The 17,075-nt window shown below is 39.6% G+C and overlaps 1 protein-coding gene across 5 annotated transcripts in view; it reads right to left on the reverse strand.

The window, feature by feature from the left end:
* ABHD6 (abhydrolase domain containing 6, acylglycerol lipase) overlaps nucleotides 1–17,075 on the reverse strand; it is a 46,230-nt gene that overhangs the window by 16,820 nt on the left and 12,335 nt on the right. For 4 of the 5 annotated variants that reach the window (XM_074284266.1, XM_074284267.1, XM_074284269.1 and 1 more), the window contains 2 exons: nucleotides 11,232–11,376; nucleotides 1,329–1,485 (listed from right to left, as the gene is read on the reverse strand). In XM_074284266.1, the coding sequence (XP_074140367.1) occupies nucleotides 1,329–1,485; nucleotides 11,232–11,350 (276 nt within the window). In that variant the 5' untranslated portion in view covers nucleotides 11,351–11,376. Of the gene's footprint in view, nucleotides 1–1,328; nucleotides 1,486–11,231; nucleotides 11,386–17,075 lie in introns of all 5 variants that reach the window. The other variant, XM_074284270.1, reaches the window with a different exon arrangement.

Consider the following 17,075-nt stretch of genomic DNA (forward strand, 5'->3'; position numbering starts at 1 on the left):
GGGAACCAAATCCTAATTTTAAAAGTATAAACAAATATGATTTAAAATTTCTAAATCCTAATCTTGGTGATGGTCTTTATGGCCAGAAGAGGAGAAAGCCTTTGTATATTCTGCCTTTTTTAAACTTTTTCAACTCAAACCCCTTTTTCTCCTGAGAAATTTTTACATGACCCCAGTTACATAAGTATGGAAATTAGGTATAGTAATCAAACATTTCCTTAACATTCATATACCATAATTTACCCAACCATTTCCTGAGAATAAATCACAATCTCATCTCTCTCATTCAGTTATGTGACCCTAGTTACATATGTATAGAAAATAGGTATAGAAATCCAACATTTCCTGAGAATAAATCATAATTTCATAGCTCCCACCTTTAGTTATGTGACTCCAGTTACATAAGTAGAGAAACCAAAAATTTCCTGAGAATAAATCATAATCTCATCACCCTTAAATTATGTGACCCTAGTTACGTACGTATAGAAAATAGTTATAGAAATCAAACATTTACTGAGAAGAAGTCATAAATTCATGGCTTCCACATTCAGTTATGTGACCCTAGTTATATAAGAAATCAAACATTGCTGGAGAATAAATCGCAATTTCATGGCTCCCACATTCAGTGTTGTGACCCCAGTTATGAAGGTATAGAAATCAAACATTTCCTGAGAATAAATCATAATCTTATCGCCCTCACATTCAATTATGTGACCCCAGTTATGGAGATATAGAAATAAATTTCCTGAGAACAGACCACAATCTGTGACCCCACACTCAGCTATGACCGCTGATGGGCTCAGTAAGAAGCTGAGCTCTAGGGGAGGTGTCCTACCTCTTGCTCACGTCTGCCTCACCCCTGCTGTCCCCAGCCAACATTACTGAGCAACAGAGGCTTGCCTCACAGCATTACCCAAGAGTGAAAGTTCATGGCACCAAAAATGAGCACCCTTCTTTCCTCAGGGAGGGGAAACTAGACAGGAAATAAGAGGCAAAGCCAGCATTCCCTCCCCCCCCCCCAGTTCTTTGACTCCAAGTACAGCTCTTTCCTGGCTCTATCCCTCTGGGGGCATTTTTATAGCCCTGCAAGAACAGACTGACCCTGCTCCTTGACAAAGTCACATACAGGGAGTACTTTCTGTACGTTATTTGACTTGATCCTGGCCCCAGTCCCGTGAGGGGGTGAATGCTGTTATTATCCCCACTTTACAGGTGAGAAAATGGGCAAGCTTGAGGGATTTGCCGGGATCCTCAGGGTGAGCGTCTGAGGAAGCGCTGGGTCTCCCGGGCCTCCAGACCCCGTCATCAGAGAAGCGCCAGCTGCCTACCTTGATCACACTGAGCCACATGTCTTTATTGGCGGAGAAGCCGTGCAGCATCAGGAGGGAAGGCTTGGCCCCGGGCCGGCCCCGGTGGGTATAGCAGAACTGGTAGTCTTCATAGTTGACATAGCGAACCTTCAAGTCCAGGGTCCGACGCCAGTACCTGGGGGGGGGGGCAGAATGGGAGAGGGGATGGAGGAAGGGAGAGAGAGAGAAATTAGCCTGACACCACGAAGGGCCGGGCTGTGTTAATGGGGACCTACTTAGCCTTAGCCAAAGCTGGCCCTCCTCCAGCATGGAGGCCTTTCAGCACACACCATATGCAGAGATTTTTCCAGGATTTTAGCCTCTGGGTGCGCTGCCGCAAGGGCCCCATGGGTGCCAACCAAGCCCCTGTTCACTCATTGCACGGTCAGGAAGAACAAAAGGTGCGTTAATGGGTGCATCTGGTGGGCTTGCTGAGCAGCACGTCCAGGAAAAAAATCCTTCCCAAAGAGACCTGTTCGCTTGTGCACAGCAAGAGCAGCGCCACAGTGGGAAAGGCTTTGCACGTTCCACGGCAATTCCAAAGATCCTGATGAAAGATACTCCAACTCCAGAGAAAGGAGGAGCTCTGAGGGCAGAATTTTGTTTCTCCTTATCGCTATGATTTTTTGGCACATTCCTAACATGAAATATGTTTTGCATGACTTCTCATGTAGAATTGATGTCATCTGGCTTGTTTTCTCAGTGTCTGAGACAGGATAGAGGGAGAGAATTTGGAACTCCCCCAAAAATTTTTAAATGAATATTAAAGAAGTAAAAAAAAAAAAAAAAAGTTGTTTAAAAAAACAAGTTAGGGCAGCTAGGTAGCACAGTGGATAGAGGATCAGCCCTAAAGTCAGTAGGACCTGAGTTCAATTCTGACCTCAGACATTTAACACTTTCTGGCTGTGTGATCCTGCACAAGTCATTTAACCCCAAGTGCCTTAGGGAGAGAGAGAGAGAGAGAGAGAGAGAGAGAGAGAGAGAGAGAGAGAGAGAGAGAGGCAAATCTACAGGGACAGTTAGATAGGCTCTGGAGTCAGGAGGATCTGAGTTCAAAATTGGCCTCAGACATTTAACACTTCCTGGCTGTGGGACCCTTGGCAAGTCACTTAACCTTAATTGCCTCCCCAAATTAGCTAATCAAATCTAGAGACCTGATGTTAATACACACCTCTCAAATTCGCTAAGATGACAGGAAAAGATAATGACTCATGTTGGAGGGGATGTGGGAAAACTAGGACACTGATGCATTGTTGGTGGAATTGTGAACTAATTCAACCATTCTGGAGAGCAATTTGGAACTCTGCCCAAAGGACTATCAAACTGTGTATACTCTTTGATTGAGCAGTGTCTCTACTGGATGCATATCCCAAAGAGATCTTAAAGGAAGATAAAAGACCCATGTGTGCAAAAATGTACCAGCCCTTTTTTGTAGTGGCAAGGAACTGGAACTTGGGAGGATGCCCATCAGCTGGAGAATGGCTGAATAAGTAGTGATATATGAATGTTAAGGAATATTTTTGTTCTATAAGAAATGACCAGCAGGAACATTTCAGAAAGTCCTGGAGAGACTGACAGGAACTGATGCTGAGTGAGCAGAACCAGGAGATCATTATACACGGCAACAACAAGGTCATACAATGATCAATTCTGATGGATATGGCTTCTCCGTGATGAGACGATTCAGACCAGCTCTAATGATCTTGTGACGGAGAGAGCCATCTGCATCCAGAGAGAGACTGTGGGCACGGAGTGGGGATCACAACAGAGCATTTTCACTCTTTTTGTTGTTGTTGTTGTTGTTGTTGTTTTTTTTTCTTTCTCATTTCCATTTTTGATCTGATTTTTCTTATGAAGTATGATAATTGTAGAAATATGTATAGAAGGATTGCTCATGTTAAACATATATTGGACTACCTGCCATCTAGGGATGGGGTGGGGAAAAGGGGGGAAATTTTGGAACATAAGGTTTTGCAAGGGTCAATGTTGAAAAATTATTCATGCATATGTTTAGAAAATAAAAAGCTTTAATTTAAAAAAAAAGAAAAAAGAAAAACTGGGGAGGAAATCTAGAGACCTGTTGTTTTCTATTAGGTTTTGCTTTTATTTAAGGTACTAGGATGATACATCTGAAGATAGAATAGATCTTTAGAGACCATTTAGTCTAACTCTCTCATTTTACAGATGGGCAAAATTGAAAGCAAGTGAGGTGAAATGCTCAAATTCACACAGGAAGTATTAAGCTTCAAATCCTCTGACTGGAGGAAATATTCTTTCCATTTTCTCAAAATCTTTTTAAAAATACATTTTTATTGATCCTTTGATTTTATGCCAATTAATTTTCCATCCTTCTTAATAACCTGCTTCCCAGAGAGCAAAACAAACAAACAAACAAACAAAACCAACAAAAAAGAGAAGGAAAAACAGTTTAGTAAAATTAACCAAGACATCCCCCAAGTCTGGTATTCTATGCAGGGTCCTTCTCACCCATAGTTCCCCACCTTTGCATATAACAGATTTTTTAACTAGTATGTTTCAAGCTGTCTATTATACTTTTAGTTTTAACATGGGGTGAGCAGCATTAATCTTAGATCCAAACCATTGCTTAGAGCAAAGCTTCTTAAACTGTTATGACCCCATTTGGGGTTGCATAACTATATGTGGAGGTTATAAAATATAATGTGTTGCAGTAAATGATTGACTTATGTACCAATTTTTATACACCTATCTTCTCTCTAGCCAGGGTCATGGAAACATTTCTTGGGAAAAAAGGGATTGTGAGTGGAAAAAGTTTAAGCATTCTTGGCTTTCAGAGCCCTCTGTATCCAGAGACAGGGATGTGGGGACTAAGTGTGGATCACAATGCAGCATTTTCACTCTTTTTGTTGTTCACTTGCATCTTATTTTCTTCCTCATTTTTTTCCTTTTTGATCTGATTTTTCTTGTGCAGCAAGATACCTGTATAAATATGCATGCACCTATTGGATTAGGCATATATTTCTACCGTGTTTTACATATATTGCATTACTTGCCATCTAGGGAAGAGGTGGGAGGAAGGAAGGGAAATTTGGAACACAAGGTTATGCAAGGGTCATGTTGAAAAATTACACGTGTATATGGTTTCAAAATAAAAAGCTTCAATTAAAAAGAAAAGAATTGCTGGCTTAGAGGATGTTCCCCTCTTGAGCAAATTTTCTCATAGAGTTTCCTGTCATTGTCCTTTGCCTGTAGCAGGCAAACAATAAATGGCAGAAAGGGGTGAAAGTGACTGTAATAGCATCAATGATGCATTTTTGTGACCAACCCTGGCTTTTGAGATTTGTAAGAATAAATACAAGGGCAGCTAGGTGGTGCAGTGGGTAGAGCACTAGCCTTGATGTCAGGAGGACCTGAGTTCAAATCTGCTGCCAGACACTTAATACATCCCAGCTATGTGACCCTGGGCAAATCATATAACCCCAAATGCCTCAGCAAAATAATAATAATAATAATAATAATAATAATAATAATAAAAACAAAACCATACATTGCCTACAGACAGATGTATCATCTAGGTTAGAAACCTGGCTCACAAGAGGGGTGATCAAAGACAAATTTTTCCTATTATTGTTGCAAAAAAAAAATTGAAACCCTACTGATTTCTATCTCCAAGTTTTATATTTTCAGTAATGTTTCCTAACTTTATTTTATCACATGAGTCTGACAACACGTATAACTACTCCTTTACTGCAATTCATGTTGTATCCCCCCAGTAGAATGTAAGCTCTATGAGGGCACGACCATAGATGAAAAGCCAGAAGAGATCTGGGAGATCTTCCCTTATCTAATTTCTTTTCCAGATGAGGAACCAGGTTCAGAGGGTGCCAGGATCACACAAATGCCAGGAGTTCAGTGGGACCTCTAACTCCAGGGCAGCCAGGAGGCGCCATAGTGCACAGAGCAGTGGACTTGGAATCGGGAAACCTCATCTTTCTGAGTTCAAATCCAGCCTCAGACACTCTGGTCAAATCACTTCACCCTGTTTGCCTCAGTTTCCTCATCTGTAAAGTGAATTGGAGAAAGGAGTGGCAACCTTCTCCAGTGTCTTTGCCAAGAAAACCCTAAATGGGCTCATGGAAGAGTCAGACAGAGAATGTCAACTTCCAATTCCAATTCTGAACTTCTCACCATTAGATCTCTCCAGAGCCCAGTATGATGTCTAACATGCACTATATACTTAATAATATTTTTTGAGTTGAACTGAATGTGGTTTCCATGGAGTTAGAGCTTGGAACCTCAGTCACATTCCAGTTGAAGAACTTCCTAAAATCAAGAACAAGACCATCTTTCAGCCATCCCAGCCAAGCTTTCATTGAAAAAATGAAAATATGGTATACATATATTGTATTTAACTTATACTTTAACATATGTAACATGTATTGATCAACCTGCCATCTGGGAGAAAGGGTAGGGGAAAGGAGGGGAAAAATTGGAACAAAAGGTTTAGTAATTGTCAATGCTGAAAAATTACCCATGTGTATATCTTGTAAATAAAAAGCTGTAATAAAAAAATGAGTCTATTTCCCCAAGTCCTCTGAGACATACACCAGATTGCAATCCATTGTGGTGTCGGGGACTCTGAGTCTTGTCCCATTTGAAAAACAGCAATGTTGAGAGGCGGTATAACATGGAGAACAGCGTATGAAATCTGGCTCAGTGACTATAGTGTTGGATATTCAGAGTCAGGAAGATCTGAATTCAAATCCTGCCCCAATCACTAGCTACAGGAGCATGGAAAAATCATTGAATCACTGTCTGCTTCAGTTTCCCCATCGTAATATGGAGATAATAATAGTACCTCCCTCCTCAGTTTGTTACAAGGATCAAATCCAATAACGTGTAAAGTACTTTGCAAACTGCAAATACTATATAAATGCTAGTTATTATTATTAAATAATTTTATAAAGCATTTGAAATGAGAAATTATGGAAAGAAGCTAGCTTCTAAAGCAATTCTACTTAATTTTTAAATTGCTATTATAAACTTATTAAATGTCAAGATTACATGTGCAATGTAATTGCGCTAACTACAATTACACGTATTACTAATTACATGTGCAATATAATTACTTATGTCTAAATAAGTTAATAAAATATCATAACCTCTTTTTGCTCTTTCCTTCAAAGTCTATTATAGTTCCTCATCCATTTGTCCTTCACTTTTTCTCTCACAGTTTCATGGTTAAGCAATTTTTTTAACTAACAAAACTACTCTCAACAGAGAAGTAATGTTTTCTCTAACAATACAGGACTTAGCACTAAGATTCACAAAGTGCTTTACAAATATTATCTCATGTAATCTTCCTTGTGACCACTTAAGAAATTGGTGCTGTTTTATCCCCATTTTACAGATAAGGAAACTGAAACAGATAAAGAGTTTATATGACTTGCTCAGGTCACACAGCCAGTAAAACACAGAATTTGAACTCACCATTTTTACATCCATCCCCCAGATGTTTTTTCTAAGGGGTCTATTTCTATTCCAAAGTGAAAAGATGAATACTACTCAATCCCTTGTGCTTTTAAGGTTGTAGTTTCTCCTTGAGACCCGCCTCCTTTAAAACTAAGGGAGAAAAATGGTCAAAGTGGAAAACGATATTCTCTCTAAGATTCCTATAGTGGATTACTGTGAGCTAATTGAGTGGTTCCCAACCTATTTGACCCCTTTAAAGAGAACTATCCTTTATTTAACTTCTAAGAATTTTATAGGATCCTCGTGGTTTTTCACTCATGTTAGTTACATCCAACTCTTCATGATTTCATTTTGGGGTTTCCTTGGCAAAGATACTGAAACATTTTATCCTTTTCTTCTCCAGTTCATTTTACAGATGAGGAAACTGAGGCAAATACTTATGCAGTGTCACTCAACTGTTGAGTGTCTGAGGCTGGATTTCAGCCCATGAAGGTGAGTCCAGTGTTCTATCCACTGCATGTACTCTGCATGTCCATTGATTGAGAAAATATGGGACAAAAAGCAAAAACTGCAGCTACTCCCATTAGCAACAAAACCTGACATTTACCCAGTTCTTTATAGTTTACAGACTTCTCAGTTGAGCCTCAAACCAATGCTATGAGGTTAGTATTAAGGCTAGAACTATCCTCATTTTACAGATGAGGAATAAGAGGCTCAGAAAGGGTGTCACTTGCTTAGGGTCTTGAGGAGCTAATAAATATCTGAAGCAAAACTCAAACTCAAGACTTTATGACTCCAAGCCCAGGATATTATCCATAATGTAAAATTCAGAAAATTTCACAGTCAATGAAGATTTACTTTTACATTTATTTTGTGAATCACAACCATTGACATCTATGAACCACTATGGAAATGTCAGTTGTTACCTTTGATTATGTCTACCTTACTTGGAAACTTTGGAATACTATATGTAAAGATGAGTTTATAATATCATTAAAAAATAGCAACACCACAAGGTTTTTCAAGAGTGAATGCTGAAAACTATCTCTAAATGTATTTTAAAATAAAAAGCTATTATTATTTTAAACTTTTTAAAATAAAAATAGTAACACAAGTACATGAGACTTATTATTTAGTCTAGAGAAGACATTTACTTCTTCATTCTGCTAAATCATTAAATGTGGATTTGTAGACTTTTGTAAGAATGCCTTAGCTCCCCAGGGGAACCACAGCTCATATATCATGAACCCCTGCTGTCATTTGTAAATATTGTAAACCAGGAGAGAGAAAAAATTAGCTAAAAGCTTATAAAGAAGAAGCACAAACTATGTAAACCTGTCTCTGGAATAATGAGGCATTTTGTAATTAAAGAGCCCCCTTTCTCACAAAAGCAGAGTATTTGATTTCTGGAATAACATTGGCCAAGGTCCTAGTGACCTAAATAAACAAAAAGGCACTTTGTGCTCTGTCAGAAGATATAACTCAGCAGTCTGGATTCTTTACCATGCAGGTATTTTCTTTCTTTCTTTCTTTCTTTCTTTTTTTTAAACCTTGTTTCACTTCCTTTAGTATCATTTTTAAAGGAACTGCATCCTTTGAGAACTGCTTATTTTATCACATTCTTCACTACCCATGGTAGCTTTCTTAAAAAATAAAACCCATTTAGAAAAATGAAGTTAAGTAGTGCAGTGGACAGAGTCCTCAGCTTGGAATCTGGGAGACTCATCTTCATGAGTTCAAATCCAGCCTCAAACACTTACTAGCTGTGTGATCCTGGGCTGGTCATTTAGCCCTGTTTGTCTCCATTTTCTCATCTGTAAAATGAGCTGGAGAAGGAAATGATGAACCACTCCAGAATATTTGCCAAAGGGGGAAAAAAAACCAAACCTAAAATAAGATCACAAAGAATCAAGAATAACTGAAACAACACCAAAAAAATATTACGCAATGTCAACATCTTGCTGTACTCTCTATTCTGCTCCACTGACTCAATAAAAATCAGTTCTCTTTTACTTTCATTTGCCATGAAAGACTGAGCTACCTAAGAGATCACTCTCCACAGTCTAATATCCTCAGAATCCTTCAGCAACAGCCTTGACTATCAACATCTTAATGAAAATGGGTTAGACACATTTCAAAGATGCTCAGAACCATGGACAGATGCTCTGAGAGTAGCAAGAAGCAAGCCCCATTAAGTGCTATTATCTGTATCCCCAGTGTCTAGATGCTGGAGAAAAGGAGAAAAGGGGGAAAGGATGGAGGTAGGAGTGGTAGGGAGAAGAAACTGGAGCCATAGTTGCATCGGTATATGGAATTCCTAGAGAGAGTTCATCCTTTTCACTGTTTTACTGCATCAAGAATGAGTACGCCCATTTTCTCTGTGCTTACAACCAGTCGACCCCCCAGAAAGATTCACTAGGGCTACAGGGGCTCCCATAATCACCTGTTTCCCTATTGTTAGCTACATCAAAGAACAACATTCTGTTCCATGAAGTTTCTAAGCCAGAACAAATTGACCTTAATGGGCTTCTCCATTCAACAGCCCCATGCCAGGGACACAAACAAAAGCTTTTCCCCCTTGAAAAGTTGGCAAGGGTGTGCTGTCCTGGGCTAGGAGTCCAACCACTGCTCTACAGCCTCAGTCTCCAAGGAGGTAGAGCCCCAAGCATTTTTTGCTTGAAAAGCTCTCCTCTATCCCACCAACTTTTTTTTCAAGGATCAGAGCCTTCCATGGCATGCTAAGAACCAAACACGTCATTTAAGCTGGAAAAAGCCAGAAAAGAGGACAGATGTGAGGGTCCAGATGTGACCTTCCCAGATGTCACTTCATTCCAAGGCTGTCGTTCCAGTCTAGAACAAAGCTTCTTAAACTGTGGGTTGTGACCCCATGTGGAGTCTCATAATGAATGTGGGGCTTGTGAAATTATGATTTGTTAGCAGTAAATATTTGAGTTGTGCAATCTTTTCACATTTCCACGGATGTGGAAAATTTTCTTGAACGAAAATGGGTGAGTGGAAAAAGTTTAAGAAGCTTGCTCTCAAACTTTATTTTACTTGACTGTGGAAGACTGGAGCAAAGTGATCTTCACCATTATGTGAGTGAACAATTTTGGCATAAAGCTAAAAATATTTTTCCTTTCTCTTTAATGCTACCTGGGCCAGCTTAATTAGATTCCTTTCTTGTGAAATATATAAATAAATGGCACTTGGACATGTGTTGACATTTAACGTCCAAGAACACAATTTATTTATATATTTCAAAGAAAAAAAACTTCACTGCTCAACTGTTTTTTCTGGTTCTGAGGGAGAAGTCAATTCTGGATGTCGAGGTGGGTGGTATATAGTCAGAAATAACTCTGAAATAAAACCAAAGGACCCAAAGCAAGCTTTTGTTTGTTCGATAGAGAGGGTTGGACTTGACTGCCTGAACTCAGGTTGATCTCTGACCTCTTGATCAGTCTTGGTCTTGGTCAGGGAAGTCTTCTTCCCAAGGCAGGTTAGACTAGTGAATATGCCCAGTACTTAGCACAGTATCTGGCACATACTAGATGCTTAATAAATGTTTGTTGATCAATTGCTTGATGACAGCTCAACTTGGAATCAGAGAAGACCCCAAGTTAACATCCTGTCTTTGATTCTTACCTTGTGACCCTTGCCTTGTGATTCTTGCCCAGTGACCCTGGGCACTGCTCCCCAGTCTCAGTTTCCTTCTTAAGTAAAATGGAGATCATAATATAATAATTGCCTGAAGGTTGTTGTGAGGTTCAAATTAGATTTTTACCTGTAATGTTTTTTTACAAACCTTAAAAGGTCATATAAATGTGCTACAATAATCATCAAAACAATAATTATTATTCAAGTTTTGCTTGGACATATCGTGGCTGTTTTATTTATCACAGGTAAATCACTTCATCTCTTTCCACTCCAGGATCTCCCTACCCTGATAAAGTCACGGGTTCAGACCAAAAGGGAAATATTTTGTTTTTCAAAGAAAATAAGAGGAAACAAAAAGAGTAGGTGAATTTGGAAGTGTGGGTAATCTCATGGGAAAAATAAAAGGCAATCAACAACTTTGGAGAGCAGTTCTATAAGAGCCTTCAATGAATTTTCCAATAATGCTTTAAAAAATGGTGTAAACGGCAACAAGGTGGCGAAGTGGATAGAGTGCCTGAAGTAGGAGGACCTGAGTTCAAATGTGATCTCAGACACTTAACACTTCCTAGCTGTGTCACCCTGGGCAAGTCACAACCTCAATTGCCTCAGCCAAGAAAAAAAAAAAAAAAAAAAAAAAGATGTAAACTCTAAAGGATAAGTCACTCATTAAGCATTTATTTCACACCTGCTGAATACCAAATATTATACTGGATGAGCAGATCCAAAGGCATTCTGTATTCCCTTGTAAATTATCAATTACAAACCTAGTTCTCTTACCAGTGATAGATTCTGATCAGCACTGAGGGCCACAGGAGAAATGAAGCCACGAAGGCAAGGATGGGGATGGCCAATGTTCCTCCAGCTATGACAAACATGCTCAGCAAATGAGGATCCATCTTGTCTTTTTAAAGCTTGATTTTACCTGAAGAGGATAAAAAGGAAAAAAAAATCTTTCAAACTACATGTTTGGGGGGAAAAACACCCAAATATACAGAGAGGAAGAGGAAAGAACTCCCAAATGAATTTAGAAATCAGGAAGAAAATAAAGAAAAAAAAAAAAAGAAATCAAACAGAAATCAAGGTTAAATCAATGCATTTTTTTTTCATTTTTACAAAGAAGAGTCTGATGAGTTATTGCAGGATTCCAGTGGATCTCCCCTAGTCAGTTTCAGAGCTAACAATATTACAAAGGGAACATGGAAAAAGACGCGATCCTACTGAAGTTTGGCTCAGTGTTGAACAGATTCAAGAGCTAGTATGGGATGAGGGGAAGGGGGGAAGGCTATGGAGTCAAAAAACCAGCTTTCAAATGACCTGTGTCACCTTGCTCAAAATCCTTTATTTTCTTCTCTGAAAAAATGGAGAAGGGGCCTTCAATAATAATCCTGAGAAACAGATAATAGAACCTATTATTTTCTAGGCAGCAGGAAAGGAGACTGACTACAAGGGAGATGGTACCATATTTTTTTTTTCTATTTCTTTATTTAATATTTTATTTTCCCCCAGTTACATATAAAACAATTTTAACATTTGTTTTTAAAACTTTGAGTTCCAGATTTTCTCTCTTCCTCCCTGGAGAAGGCACATGTACAGTTATGCAAAACATTTCCATAAAAGTCATGTTGTGAAAGAAACATATATTACCCCCACCACCCAAAAAAACCTCAGGAAAAATACAGTTTAAAAAAAAAAGGGGGGGGAGGAGATCTTCAATCTGTTCTTTCTCTCTAGGGATAGATAGCATTTTCCCATAAGCCTTCCAGAGTAGGCTTGGAACATTGTATTGCTGATAACAGCAAAATCATTCACAGCTGATCATCTTACAATATTGTGTTACTTTGTACCCAGTTCATTTCCCTTTACGTGAGCCCATGGAAATCTTTCTGGGTTTTCTGAGAGCATCTTGCTTATCGTTTCTTATAATATACAATAGTATTGATGAGGTCCTGAGTGGTATGTTAGGCAGAGAGAAACTAAAGAATTGATCCCGGAGGCAAGCAAGAAGAAGGTACCGAGAGGGAACAATTTAGCTCCATGGTCTCACCCTCTGGGGAGGTCATCCAGTCAGAAATCCAAGTCAAACTCCCAAGCTCTCCAATCTCACCTTATCATGTCCTGTCAAAAATCTCAATCATGTCCCTGAGGTTAAGTTTTCCCTAGAAAATCTACTTATGCACTATCCCATGGCTGCTGCCTCCCTTTCGGCCAGGCTCCCATGGCACTCTGAGTGGTGTTTTTCTCCTTATCCCTCCCACCATGCCACGTGGTATCTCTCCTAACTCCACTATGCTTCCCAACCCCACTTCTCCTTACAACTCTTTTAGAGTGCTGAGTCCCTTTCAGGATTTAGCCTGCTAAGGACATGCCCCAACATCATGGAGTGCTCCCTTTCTACTGGGTAATTGTGAGTTCCATTAAGTAAAAACTTGTCTTTTTATGCTCTCCTACTCTATTTCATGTTTCCCATTCCTGGTGGTGTCCATTGTATCTCTAGATCTTGTCTAAAATCCCTTACCCTGAATAATTTGTCAAAGAGAATGGCCATTGTGAGTTCCTCACTTTATCAAACCCCAATTTTTAGTGCCTGCCATCATCCAGTGTCTACATCACCCATATCAGTATTGTATCAAGATCAAGTACTACAATTTCTTCAGCCATTCCCCAATTGATGGGCATCCCCTCAATTTCTTTGCCCTGAGAAGAGACAACAATATTGTTCATATAGGTCCTTTTACTTTTCCTTAAAAAAAATCTTTGGGGATAAATGTCTACTAATGGTATTGTTAGGTCTTATAGCCTTTGGGCCTGGTTCCAAATTGCTCTACAGAATGGTTCCACCAACAATGCATTAATGTCTCATTTCCCCCACATTTCCTCCAACATTTGTCATTTTCTTTTTCTGGCCTTTTAGCCAATCTACTAGATATGAGGTACTTCCTCAGCATGGTTTTAATTTGCATTTTTCCAATAAATAGTAAGTTGAGTTTTTGTTGTTGTTGTTGTTTGATATGGCCATAAATAGCTTGATTAGTTCATCTGAAAAATTCCTGTCTTTTTATAATTTCTCAACTAGGGAATGGCTCTTGTCTTTCATAAATTTGACCCAGTGTCCTACAGGTTTGAGAAATGAGGCCTTTGTTTCAAATCTCTTCACAATTACTGTTGCTAACCTGCAATGCCTTTTCAGGCAGCCATGGGTAATATTTGTTCTAGCTTAACGTTTTCTCTGTACAGAGAGAAGGTATGTTTTGGCAGGACAAACAGTAGTATGATGTTCCTTTTATGTTTTTCTTTTTCATTTCTATTTTACTAATCAGCAACAAGCCTGAAGAAGAAGCCATAGTAGAGTGGATAGAGAAGAGACCTCAGAATAGGGAAGACTTGGGTTTGAAGCTTATCTCTGACACAAATTAAGTGTACAACTGGGTAAATCACTTAATCTTTCAGTATTGGAGACAACCATCTAACTAGGTAGTGGGGCAGCTGGATGGTGTAGTGGGTAGAGCCCCAGCCCTGAAGTCAGGAGGACCTGAGTTCTAATGTGATCTCAGACACTTAATACTTTCTAGCTGTGTGACTCTGAGCAAGTCATTTAATCCCAACTGCCTCAGGAAAAAAAACAAAAACAAAAACAAACAAACAAACAAAAATCTATGTATTGCACTGAAGTGTAAGGAAATATTTTGTTATATTGTTCAGAAAACCTTTTTTCTAAAAGTTCCTTGAACCTAGCTTGATGTGGCTAGAAACTGGCTGACTTTAGGGACAAACTGGATATTCTGCTACAGGGAACCTTACCCAGACTGGGATCAAACCAATGCCAGTGTTTTGGGTTCCCCAAATTTAAAATTTAAAATTCAATCCTTAATTTGAATGTTTATGCTTACAAATAATCATTTCCCTGAACTAACCTGGGAAATGCCCTCTGTGTAAGTTATTCAGTGCAGGAATCCTCAGAAACCCTGGACGATGTGAACCTCTCAGAACTGAGGAGGGAGCCTTCTTCCTGCTTTCCTCCTCTACCATGTAAATTTCTTTCTAAAACTATTTCAGTTTTGGGGGGTTTATTCTCATGACTTTCTAATTTATTTATGTGCAGGAGCAATTGGAGTTAAGTGACTTGCCCAGGGTCCAACAGCCAGGAAGTGTTAAGTGTCTGAGGTCAAATTTGAACTCAGGTCCTCCTGACTTCAGGGCTGGTGCTCTATCCATTGCAACCACCTAGCTGCCCCATTCATGATTTATTAACAGAAGTTCCTAATGTGATTTGATAGAGGAACTTTCTTTATCTAGTTCTCTGTATCCTTGAAATCCCTGGTCCAGGCTCTACAGTCCAGGGGTTCTCAAACTACGGCCCACAGGCCAGATGTGGCCCGCTGAGGACGTTTATGCGGCCCGCTGGATTATGGCAAATGGGCTGAGGGGCAGAGACAGAGTATGAGGTTTTGTTTTTACTCTAGTCCGGCCCTCCAACAGTCTGAGGGACAGTGACCTGGCCCCCTATTTAAAAAGTTTGAGGACCACTGATCTACACTATCCAATTGTGTGGTAGATGCTGACCGGGGAGATAAATAGCCAAGCAATCAAGAGTCATTTATTAAGCCCTTCTTATATATCGGGCATCTCTCTGGGTGCTGGGCATGGGAAAACAAAGATGAACAGTTCCTGCCCTCAAAGAGCTCATATTCTACTGGAAGGAGACAAAAGGGACATATTGAAATATACACAGAACAGAAGCAAGCTTTCAACAAACACTTATTGATTGAGCACAGCGCTAAACTCTAGATGATAGTCAGAAACAGTCCCCTACCCTCAAGCGCTTACTTACTCTCTATCAGTAGAACATAAGTGATGGGAGAAAAGGCACTCTCATGGAGGGAGGGTGGTCAAGAGAGCTCCGTGTGGAAGGAACTTCCATTCTATAATCATGTTTGGGGCCATCTGATTTTCTTTTTGTAGACAGCATTCATCTTTTTCTTCTCCTAAATCTCTCTCTTAACCAGGAGGACTAGAAAACTCCAATGTTTAAGGGGCTGTGAACTTGTATCTTTATTTTCACTAATCTGTAGCTGAAATGAAATATTTCAACTATTTTAAAACATGATTCTGAGAAAGGGAGAAGCCCTAGGTTTCTCCATACTACGGTGGTGGGTCATGATATCTAAAAAGGGCAAGACTCTGCCCCGCTCCAAAACCTGGCTCAGACCCTGCTCCCTTATCCACTTCTCCAAGCGGACTCTTTCCTGACTCAGGTGACATTTCATCCTATTGTCCTCTGACCAAAGTACCCTTTTGTCCTTGCCATGTATTTACCTGTCTCTAATTAGTTATGTTTGTTTAGAGACTGAGTGATGTAGTAGTTAGTTCAAATGGGCTCGGAGACAATTAAGTCTTTGGTTCTAATTCTGTCAGAGAACAAAATAGCACGATGGCTATTGGGCCTCAAAGAAGGTTAGTGTTGTCTCAGACACTTAGTAGCTGTGTGACCCTGGACAAATCACTGAACCTCAGTTCAAACCTTATAGAAATGCTTTTTCTCTTCACACTGTGATGCTTTTCTAGCTGCGCTGATTTATTTTGTTTATTTATTTATTTATTTTTTTGCTGAGGCAATTGGGGTTAAGTGACTTGCCCAGAGTCACACAGCTGGGAAGTGTTAAGTGTCTGAGACCAGATTTGAACTCAGCTCCTCCTGACTTCAGGGCTGGTACTCTACCCACTGCACCACCTAGCTGCCCTCAGAGCTGATCTATTTTGCTGATGTGTAACTTTCTTAAGTTACAAAGGATGATTCTAATGGGGAAGGGGAGGAACACTCTATTGGAACAAGAACCATGTTCCTGGGGGGGGTGACAACTTTTCCAAAAATAAATAAAATATGTTTTATGAGATCTTTCTCTCACATCCATCACCTCTTAAGAGCCTGAAATCAAGAAATTTGCAATGTTTTCCCAAAGTATTAAGCATAGTGTTTGCCAATCATATACTCTTTGCACAAGAAAACAAGTTACTAAGTCTCCCCAAAGTACCAAGCGTAAATGGTGTTTGCCAATCGTATGTTCTTTGTGCAAGAAAACAATGACTGGCCAGAGAATGAACACTCTCTCTCTTGTGCCAGTCAGTCTTCAAAAAGTTGACTACTATGGCTAAGCTTAAAAAAATAAAGTGAACAACTCAACTCACCTTTAACGATTGATAGCCCCGCTACAAATCTGTCTTTTTAGGTACGCAGTCCATAGAGTGATAGTCAAGAATCAAGAGCCAGGAGAACAACAGAAAAGACGACTAAACTAATGTAAGTTGCCTAAAAGGCAGCTAAACTCTAATTAACTGTAATGACAAATCTTTAGGGACTTAGTGAAGAAGATCTCAGAAGACTTGAGTTCAGAAAAAGGTGACTCTGGGCATCCATTTCGCCTCTGTTCACTCATCTATATATCGATGAAGATCACCTCAACAACTTCTCCATTCCTTAGAGACCGTCTCATCCAGCCTCTGATCTTTATCGAAAGAAATGACTTGCCCGAGTCAGCACATCCAGCGGTCTTCCCAAGTAGTACTCCATATCCATACCAGCTGTGTGGCCCGGGGCAAGGCACTCTGGGCTGCCCATCTGTTAAC

Source organism: Sminthopsis crassicaudata, chromosome 1, assembly GCF_048593235.1.
Source record: "Sminthopsis crassicaudata isolate SCR6 chromosome 1, ASM4859323v1, whole genome shotgun sequence".
Classification (NCBI taxonomy): Eukaryota; Metazoa; Chordata; class Mammalia; order Dasyuromorphia; family Dasyuridae; genus Sminthopsis; species Sminthopsis crassicaudata.